This window comes from Euleptes europaea, chromosome 14 (genome assembly GCF_029931775.1).
Source record: "Euleptes europaea isolate rEulEur1 chromosome 14, rEulEur1.hap1, whole genome shotgun sequence".
Lineage (NCBI taxonomy): Eukaryota > Metazoa > Chordata > Lepidosauria > Squamata > Sphaerodactylidae > Euleptes > Euleptes europaea.
Window position 1 is genome coordinate 61,087,498 of NC_079325.1, and position 10,595 is coordinate 61,098,092.

The 10,595-nt window shown below is 51.0% G+C and overlaps 1 protein-coding gene across 1 annotated transcript; it reads left to right on the top strand.

The window, feature by feature from the left end:
• The first annotated feature begins 207 nt into the window (after positions 1 to 207).
• On the top strand, positions 208 to 10,046 carry LHX3 (LIM homeobox 3). The gene is made up of 8 exons (XM_056860210.1): positions 208 to 251; positions 357 to 557; positions 838 to 1,319; positions 2,332 to 2,509; positions 2,641 to 2,843; positions 5,958 to 6,109; positions 7,162 to 7,333; positions 9,612 to 10,046. The coding sequence occupies exons 1-8, from the start codon at positions 208 to 210 to the stop codon at positions 10,028 to 10,030; spliced, it is 1,851 nt and encodes a 616-aa protein (XP_056716188.1). The 3' UTR covers positions 10,031 to 10,046.
• Positions 10,047 to 10,595: the final 549 nt, after the last annotated feature.

The window sequence follows — 10,595 nt, forward strand, 5'->3', positions numbered from 1 at the left end:
TTTTCATGAAAATGTCAATTTTGTCCCTTTTTTGCCCCTCATTACACTTCCAATGTTTGTTTCCTTCGGTTCTGACATTTCTTATGCTGCGTGCAGGCCTGGCTGGGTAAATTCTCAGAAAAAGGGCTCCGATCGGGCCACGCTAATACGACATCACCCCTGTCCCGTTTCTGCCACCCCGACGTCCCGCTTTTGTCTCATGGAAATATGGTCAGCCTAGAACGGAGCCGCCAAGCCGCAGCGGCCCTACGGCAAGAGACCCCCCAGCGGGCTGGCCCTGGACTTCGGCCGTGGTCTCCCCTCCGTCCCCCCGGCCCTGCTTAGCCCCCGAGGCCGGCCTCGCCTGGGCCGCCCAGACTCCCTCCGTCCGCGCAGCTCTCCGGCGGCGGCGGCAAGCCCTCCTCGGGGCAGCCTCCCTCCGGCGGCCGGCAAGCGGGGACCCCGGGGCTGCTAGTCGTCCTGCGGGCCGGAGGAGGATGCGCCGCCGGGCTCTCCCCCGCCGCCCGGAGGCCTGTCCTTTCGATGGTCACGGGAATGGGCTGGGACCCGGGGCAGAGGCGCGTGGCGGGGAGGGGGCTGTCCTCGCGCCTCTATTCGTTGGCCCTTCGTGCGGTCGTTTGCCCTGACCGCCACTCATTCGCTCGCCACCCCCGCAGAGCCGGGGTCGCTTTCCGGGCCCGCAGCAGTCCGGCCCGCGGCCTCCCCCCTCCCTCCCCCCCTTCCCCCCCGACTGCTCTGCCTCTGCAGCCGAACAGACGCCCCCCACCCGCCGGGCAGGAACCTTCCCTGCCCCCCCTGCCCCCCGCGCGAATCTGGTTCCCGTCCCTTACGGTGCAGGTGGCTTGAGGGGCCGTCCGCGTCTCCAGCTGCCCGGCGTCCAGGCCCGGTTCAGCGGAGGGCAGTCCTAAATCCCGTGGTCTCCCCCGCTCCCTCCCCTGGGGTGGCCGCCGCCCCTCCGGGGGCCAGGGCGGACACGGCCTTGGAGGCGCCACTCCGCAGGAGGAAGAGCTGGCCCGACGGGCGACTGACTCCCGCGGGCCCGCCGCCCCGCGCCCCCAAGCGCCACGTCGGGCTGCCGGGCTCGGGGAGGGAGACCGTGGCGCGGGGGCGGCCCAGAAGGCCCCCCCACCCGGCTGGCCTCCAGCCCCATGCCGGGGCTGCGCAAGGGAGGCCTTGGCGGCCAAAGGCAACGTGGCCCCAGACGCCGCTCCCGGCCGCCCCGCCCTCGCCAAAGGCCAGCCCGGGAGCCGCCGCCAGACGCAGCGGCCCTCGGGCATCGCCCCGCCTTGACTTCGGCCGGGCGGCCGGGAGCGGCGCAGGTCAGGCGCGGAGGCCCCGGACCGCCCCGGCCCCGCCCGCCCGCCCGCCCGCCCTTCGGGGCTTCTCGCCGCCGCGGCCCCCTTGGCAGGAGGCAGGAGCAGGGGGAAGCGGGCCGCGGAGGGCCGCCTGGGGCTGCTGCCGCCCAGCCGGGGGGAGAGATGGGGGCCTCCCAGGCAGCTCCCTCCCTCCCTCCCTCCCGGGCTGGGGCTGGGGGGTCTCGCTCCTCTTCCTGGCTGCCTGCTTAGCATGCGCTGGGGTTCAGCGCCGGATGTAGAGGAAGGGGGGCAGGCTACCCCACTTGTGCCCCCCCTTCACGGCTAGAGGAAGATGGCTTTAGACAGAATGCCGTGAAGCCCAGGAGGATGAGGGGGTTTCCCATTGCCGAACACACAACCCCTCCTCGAAAGGACATCAGATGTTGTCGTCAAAGACTGGAGTGATGGGGGTGGGTGGGGGGGGGGAGAGAAGCTTAAGTGTTCCAATCAGCATTGTGAAGCGCTGCTGCCACCGCTGCCCTTTGGCAGCCTCTTGTGGCATCCGGCCCCGATCCTGAGCGGGAGGCCCAGGGGCGGCTTCAGGGCTGTCCGGTGCCTTCTGACAGCGGGAGCACCAAAGGCCCTTGACAGCGTCGAAGATCCTCGACCCCTTGGCCGGAGCCCCCGCCCCCCCTCCAGGGTTGGAGGCCCCGCCTTCCTCCTGCAAGCCTACAGGCACTGGCCGGGCGCCGCCTGGAGCCCCTCCGAAGGGGAGAAGGGGGCCCCCAGGGTGAAACGCCCTGCCTCGGCGGGGGTCCTTCCAATGGGCCGATGGGGGAGGGGTGCTCAGAGGTAGGAGGGCCCCAAGGGGTGGGGACGGGGAGCAGGACCCCCCCACAGGCGCTCGGTGCAGGAGGAGGGGGGGCTTGAGCAGCCCGCCAGGGGTTTGGAGGCCGGCGCGGGCCGAGCCCGTGCCGGAGGGGGGCGGGGGGCGGGGGCGGCCTTGCTGACGGTGTGGCCCGCCCTGCCCCCGCAGAGCTCCCGCTGTGCGCCGGCTGCAGCCAGCCCATCGGCGACCGCTTCATCCTGAAGGTGCTGGAGCGGCCCTGGCACGGCCGATGCCTCCGCTGCCGCGACTGCCAGGCGCCGCTGGCCGAGCGCTGCTTCAGCCGCGGCGGAGACGGCGCCCTCTTCTGCAAGGACGACTTCTTCAAGTGAGTGCCGGGCGGCGGGGCGGGGGCCGGGGGGCCGGGGGCCGGGGGGCAGGGGCAGGGCGGCGCCCCCTGGGGCCGGGGCCGGCCAGCGCCGCCTCCGGCCCGGCTCAGGGCCTCTTTCCGCTGCCCAGGAGGTTCGGGACCAAGTGCGCCGCCTGCCAGCAAGGCATCCCCCCCACGCAGGTGGTGCGGCGGGCCCAGGACTTCGTCTACCACCTGCCCTGCTTCGCCTGCGTCGTCTGCAAGCGGCAGCTGGACACCGGCGACGAGTTCTACCTGATGGAAGACAGCCGGCTGGTCTGCAAGGCCGACTACGAGACCGCCAAGCAGCGAGGTGGGTGGGTGGGTGGGTGGGTGGGGAGGCGGGGGCTGCCTTGGCCTTGAGCCCCCCGTTGCACTGTGACCTTATGAAGCGGGCAGACCGTGGCTCTTTCTGTTTCCTTCTGTTTATTTAAAACATTTCTTAGCTGCCTTTCTCCCTTGCCGAACTCAAGGCGACTTACAATAGAAACAGGATGGTTACAAAAGAAACAATAAATACAATATTATAAAAACCCACAGAAAGTCACAATTTGAAAACTCCAATTAGGACTGCCCATACATAGAAAATAAATCCATAGATCCCGCCAAGGGAGCCAGGTGCGCCTCCCCAGGGAAGTAGTTCCATAATTGGGGGGCTGCCACTGAAAAGGCCCTCTCTTCTGTGCCCACCAGATAGAATAATAGAATCACAGAGTTGGAAGGGGCCATACAGGCTACCTCGTCCAACCCCCTGCTCAATGCAGGATCAGTCTAAAGCATCCCTAACAAGTGTTTGTCCAGCCTTTGCTTAAAGACTGCCAGGGAGGGGGAGCTCACCACCTCCCTAGGAAGCTGATTCCACTGTTGAACAACTCTTGCTGTAAATCCCCCCCCCCATACCTTTCCACCCATAATGTAAACCCATTATTGCAAGTACTATCCTCTGTTGCCAACAGGAACAGCTCCCTGCCCCCCTCTAAGGGACAGTCCTTCAAGTAATTCAAGAGAGCAGTCATGTCCCCCCTAAACCTCCTCTTCTCCAGACTAAACATTCCCAACTCCCTCAGCCTTTCCTCATAGGGCTTGGTCTCCAGGCCCCTGATCATCCTTGTCGCTTTCCTCTGCACCCACTCGATTCTGTCCACATCCTTTTTGAAGTGAGGCCTCCAGAACTCCAGGTGCAGCCTGACCGATGCAGTGTACAGCGGAACTATGACATCTTGCAATTTGGATGTTATGCCTCTGTTGATGCACCCCAAGATCGCATTAGCTTTTTTTGTTGCTGCATGACACTGGCTGCTCATATTTAACTTACGGTCCACCTATACCCCAAGATTTTGTTCACACACACTGCTACTCAGACGTGTATTCCCCATCCAGTATGCATGTCCCTCATTTTCGTTACTCAGATGTAGAACCCAGGGAGGGCAGGTTATAAATTTACAAATAAATAAACTTGGCACTTGTCCTTGTTGAATTGCATCCTGTTCACATCCTCTCACTTTTCCAGTGTGTTCAGATCTCGTTGAATTCTATCTCTAGCTTCTGGTGTGTTCGCTGCTTCTCCCAATTTGGTGTCATTTGCAGATTTAATGAATAGTCCTTCCACATCCTCATCCAGATCATTTATAAAAATATTGAAAAGTACCGGGCCCAGAACCGAGCCCTGTGGCACCCCCCCCCACTGGACACCTCCCTCCATTCAGATGAAATGCCATTGACAACTACTCTTGGTCATTGGTTCCCACACAGACCATCACCAATGGGTAATGATCTGTAGGCTTGACCAATTTTGGGTTCTGGTCTAAAATATCTTTAATTTTCACCCCAGCAAGCAACACACCTCTCAGGCCATTGGGGTCAGGCCTGGTCACATGACGTTCCACACCCTTCAGCAGGGAGTCACTGACCTCCAACCCTTTCCTTTTCTTTCCAGTGCTGTTTCTTCGTGTCCCCCTGTCCTCCTCCCTCTGTCTGTCTTCCTTGTGTTTGTGATTCTTCTGCTGGCTGTGTTTCCGGCTTTGCCTCCACTGCAAGGGCCTGGAACCGATTCCTGAGCTCTAATGAAACCAGCTGGCTCGATGCATTTGGGTCATGCTGCTGTACAACTCTGAGAAGTCTTGTTAGGGCAGTCTTTGATTAGCGGGGTAGTTCCTGTTCTATTGGGCAGTATAGTATTACAAGTAAAAGCAAGAAGCTTGGTCTGGGTATATTCTCACCTGTTGATCACTATGCTACTCAAGTGGTACTGCAGAGAGTTCAAACTACTCCACAGTTGTAATATAGCTGTTGAAATGGATATAGTTTTTGGCAAGGGTTGGAGAGGGTGCGTAAACTGTAAACTTCTCTGACGTTTGGAAGAGTGGGGTACAAATGTTCTAAAATAAAAATGCATTTGTGCCTTTTAAGTGTGATGTAAGCAACACATTTATTTATTTAAAGCTTTTCTATCCTGTCATATGACTAAGATTTTTATTCCAGAATAGAAAGAAGTTTTACAATAGCCTTCCTGCAAGCAGTTCTCAAATGGTTCCTGTTTAGTATTCACCTCAACAGTTTAACCTCTTTATTTTGGTTTCTCTTATGTATGAGGTTATACATTATTGTACATCATCTCATTATATATGTTAAAAGTGGCATTGTTGCGGCAGAAATCTGGTGGTGGTGGAAAGTGATGACTCCTGGCGACCCCTGATGGGGTTTTCAAGGCAAGGGACATTCAGTGGTGGTTTTGCCACCCCTGCCTCTGCATAGCCACCCCTGGTATTCCTTTGGTGGCCGATGCTGCTTTGTTTTAGAGATCTGATGAGATTGGGCTTGCCTGGGCCATCCTACCCTATCACATTGTTTTGGTGATATTATTATAAACATGAGATCATTTGCTCTGGCAAATAAAGGACAAAAAGAATAATGTTAATGAAATGTAAACTGATGTGACTTAATCTTGAAACCCCTATTGGAACAACTGACCTTTAAGTAAGTTATTCTGCATTTTTTATGAACTGGGTTCATCTCTGCACTAAGATGTGCTTAGATCATATTATATTTCTCAGAAATGGGGATGAATTCTGCAATTTCTGACTATGTTCAGAATTAATCTTACTCTATGAGATCCTGGGCTCTGCAGATGCACCTTGGCAGACGGTTGCATCCTACTTGAGATGGAGGACATCAGGGAACAGAAATAAATGTCAGGAGGAACACCTGCTGCCAAACAATGCATTTTAAAAGCAGTTATTGTTAAATGGACTTTAGCTAAGATATAAATGTTATCAAAAGATACTATAATATTCATTTTTTTGGTTTGTTTTCCTTGGTTGAAAAGCTATGAACAGTTGCATGTCTGAGGGCAGTATTAGAACCTGCCTTCATGTCATGGTCTTGGAGCTCTTGAATTCTATGCCTTGTCTCTTGGGAATTTTTGCAGAGGCTGAATCCACAGCAAAGAGACCCCGCACAACAATCACAGCCAAACAATTGGAAACCTTGAAAAATGCTTACAACAACTCACCCAAGCCAGCTCGGCATGTGAGAGAGCAGCTGTCTTCTGAGACAGGCCTGGATATGCGAGTTGTGCAGGTAAATTATAGATGGGTAGAGAAGAACACAGCATGTTGTGCTGAGAAATGTCTGCAGAAGGTGTATGCCTATTCATTGACATTGCAGAAGGTGTATGCCTATTCATTGACATTACACCTTAATGAGACTGTGAAGGGTAAAACTCTGAATGATGTGCCCCTGTTCTTTTAAATGTCTTCAATTCAGATGTGAATTTCTGTGGACCTATAATTTCAGAGGGTACTAGCCTTGTTGATCTGCAGTAGAATGGCTATATTTGAGTCCAGTTACACCTGTGCCTGAATACTGTGGACCTGTAGTTTATTCCAAATTATGTGAGAAATACGGGTGTCATTCTGTACACATGTGGAGGCACAACTTCAAGTTTGTAAATTTCTGTGCCTCTTCTTGGTAAGAATTTTCTCCTGGCAACCAGGTGGGAAAGCTTCACAAAAGTAGTTCTGTCTCCCACAAATGGCTAATGGGCGTGGGTTGGGGGGTATATATGAACTTTATGAACATTAATAATAATGCTATTGGATTTTGTCCACAGATACAATGTTTATCTGTCACTCTTTAAATCCTCACCTCTTTTAAGGAGCCCAGGGTGGCATACAGCGACCCCTCCTCCATTTGTCCTGTGAAGCAGGCCTGGCGGAAAGTCTCCTGATGAGCTGCCTGGCGAAGAGATTTGGCCTGTGGTCTACTCAGTCCTAGTCCAGGTGTTCTAAGCACAGCCCCTCACCCGGTCTCACTGGCTAGGAGTTCTCTATGTTGCCCCGTAGTTAAAACTTTGCCATTTACAATGTAAGCTGCCTTGAATTCTGCCAGGGAGAAAGGCGACTAATCAATTTTCAAAATAAATAAGTAAATCAATAAATGAAGTACGTTTGAAACTATATGGACTTCAGTGTGCACTTCTCAGAGAGAGAGAGAGAGAGAGAGAGAGAGAGAGAGAGAGAGAGAGAGAGAGAGAGAGAGAGAGAGAGAACATTTTCTGAAACTGCCACAGACGCCATGATACAGAATTAAATTTTGCACATTAAAACTCATCCTTGTCTTTATTTTTCCAGGTTTGGTTCCAGAACAGAAGGGCCAAAGAAAAACGCTTAAAGAAAGATGCTGGGAGACAAAGATGGGGGCAGTACTTCAGAAACATGAAACGATCGAGAGGGAACTCCAAATCGGACAAGGAGAGTATCCAGGAAGAAGGCCCTGACAGTGATGCTGAGGTCTCCTTTACAGGTATAAGAGCCCAGCTGGGGAACAAGATGACCTGGGACATATTGTCAGTAGAGTTTCCATCTGGGAACTGGTAAACCTGCTAGTAATTGGAACAATGACCATGATCACTAACCCAGTGGTTAATTTATGTTTTCAAACACAAATCCCCCTCCCCACTGATTCAACTGTTGCCCCTTGGGATTTATCCTTGAAGATACCTCGGTGGCTGCAGCTGATCTGAGAGTAACCAAATGCATCTTCCAATTGAACGTCTGTGAAACAAGTCAATTCAAACGGTGCATTGCTACGTTTTCATCTGTATCCTGAATCCTGCTTGGCATGCAGGTTGAATCGGTAGGTTGTACGTCTGACAGGCAGTGTAGCATAATGACAGCTGGGTGAGTCGGTTGCAGCATGGACAGACATTCAGTGGGCAGCTGCTCTCTGGATTTGTGCTTGTCCAAAAATTATAATTAGAAGCAAGCTAAGACAAACAGCTATTTAGTGCTGATGATAAGGACTACAGCAATGTTTTGTGACATTTTAAATTAGACAATAAATATAGGAGAGGAAAATAATTTTTGTCTTGTTGCATTTCAAATACAGAAAGTCTGAGGACAATCGTTTGGTGTAATTTTCCAGTTATGTTCAAAATGCTGGAGATGAGATTTTGAGCAGCAGATTGTTAAGTGTATGAATTAAAATTTTAAAAAAGATATTTTAAAACTAAAAGATCAAGATAGATCCAAGTAACTCAAAAGGTCGCCTCTACCATTTTCAACCTTGAGTAATTTACTAAAAGCTCATCTGCTCTGAATTTTTTGTTTTGTGGGACTGTCATGGGCAACTGACATTTTGATCCAGAAGCTGCATCCACTTTAAATAAAGATGTTTAAAAATTAAAAATATTTCTCATGAAAAAAATTCAACTTAAGGCCACGTTTGCAACTTGTAGATCACAGGATATCTCATAAAATTCTTAAAAGCCCTTTCCTAAAATGTGTGAAACGGTTGCCCTGCAAGGAAGCAGCTCTCTGTCCACAGGTCAGTGTGACCCTTGCAGACAGATGTTTCCATGCTCTTTCCATATTGAAGTTATAGAGGAAATGAACTGCAGGAATGTCACTGCAGGAATTCTGGATCCTGAAGCGACCAATGGAAAGGGGACCGGAGAACAGGTAGATGTAGACATGTACTTCCACTTCTGCACCATGGACAGCCCTTCCGCCTGGTCTGCTGTGTTTACAGGATAAAAAAGTTACATTCTTCCTGTGCTATATCTGTACCCTGTTATTTTTTAATTTATTTACACCCCACCTTTCTCCCCAGTGGGGATCCAAAGCCCCTTCTCCTCTCCTTCATTTTATCGTCACAACAACCCTATGATGTAGGTTAGGCTGAGTGTATGGGACTGGCCTAAGGTCACCCAGCAAGCTTCCATAACAATGTGAGGATTTGAATCTGGGTCTCCCTAATTAGTCTGGCACACTAATATTTGCACATTACAGCGATGGGGGCAATAATGCTAAGCAGGGTTAGCCCTGGTTAGTATTTGGATGGGAGACCACCAAGGAATACCAGGGGTTGCTGTGCAGAGGAAGGCACTGGCAAACCACCTCTGCTAGTCTCTTGCCATGAAAACCCCAAAAAAGGGGTCGCCATAAGTCAGCTGTGACTTGACGGCACTTTTTACACACACACAGAGTAATCATTGGTGGAAGAAGGAATATAGTAATAGAGAGAGCCGTTGTAACAGCAGTAGAATATTTGAGTTGTAAAAAATTAGTCAGGGGTTGCCTACCATCAATCAGGTTCTGTACAATAAGGAATCTTTAAAATGGCCATAAACAGCTAAAGCTATTTGGTAGATAATCTATGATGAAAGTAATCTGGCTGAGGTCACATAATAAAGAATATTATTATTGCCACAGAGCTTTAGAGATTATTATAAGTGAAAAAGTTTTCCCAATAGTTTCCACAAAGGAGAGATAAATTAAAAAAAAAAAAAACCAAACAGAGGGGAAGGAATGAGAACAAAGCACAGAGACAGGTTTGTGAAGACACAAGAGAAACAAAGGAACAAGGGATGGATGCGAACAGACACAGTTAAATTAAAGGATACACAGGGGTTAAATTAAAGGATACACAGAGAAGGTGGATTTAAGAGAGATTTGATGGCGTTAATTCTAGGAGGAAGAATATATTTCCTAAAACTGTGTAAATGCTTTAGGCCAGTAACTAATGGGAAAAGGATGCCTTTTGTATATCTCAATAAAATCACCACCTTTCCCCATTTCAGATGAGCCATCTATGTCAGAGATCAACCACTCCAATGGGATTTACAGCAACCTCAGTGAAACCTCCCCTGCTCTGGGGAGGCAAGCTGGGAGCAACAGCAGCTTCTCTTTGGAACACGGCAGCATTCTGCCTCAGGAACAATACCACGACCTCCGATCCAACAGCCCCTACGGCATACCTCCATCACCAGCCTCTTTGCAAGCTTTGCCTGGTCACCAGTCTCTGATGTCTACCTTGGTTTACCCTGACAATGGCTTGGGTCCCATAGGTCAAGGTGGGCCAGCTGTGCCTCCACCCATGAGAGGGCTAGGTGGGAATGGAGCCAGTTCGGATCTCTCCACAGGAAGCAGCGGAGGCTACCCAGACTTCCCTGCAAGCCCTGCCTCTTGGCTAGATGAAGTTGATCATGCTCAGTTTTGATACAGGATTCAAGAGCTTGTAGAGGGGAGATATTTCAGCCTCTGGAAAGAAAATTTGGAATGACAGTGTTATTCTAAGGGCGGAAAGTCGCCAGCAAAGCAACCAAGGATTAGCCCAGGAGCAGGTGAATGAAGAACATGGACTACAGAAAGCCATCCTTGCCTAGGTTGATGGATATCCCGGCACTGCATCACCTTTACAGAACTACTGAACCCCTCATAGACTTGGGCTTTACAGGTTTGAAGGTGTGGGTGGAAGGGTAGGGGTGGCAGTTTTCATTTTTATTTGTTGTTCAGATATTCTTCATAGCAAGAACGAGCCTCTGTAGCTCACACACCAGTTCTTAGGGTCAAGAGTTTCATCTGTGGAGAAATGAGAAGGCTAAATTTCAAGAGGATATGTACCAAGAAAAATATTTCAGATAGCCCTAGGGAAATAGTTGTGCTGGTTCTTTTAAAAATGTGGTACAGCTTTTAAAAAAAACTGCATTTGCATTTTGTAATTTTAAATTGCACTTGTATTTTGTAAAGCCAATTTAATAGTCACAATTCATTTTTCTTTGTGT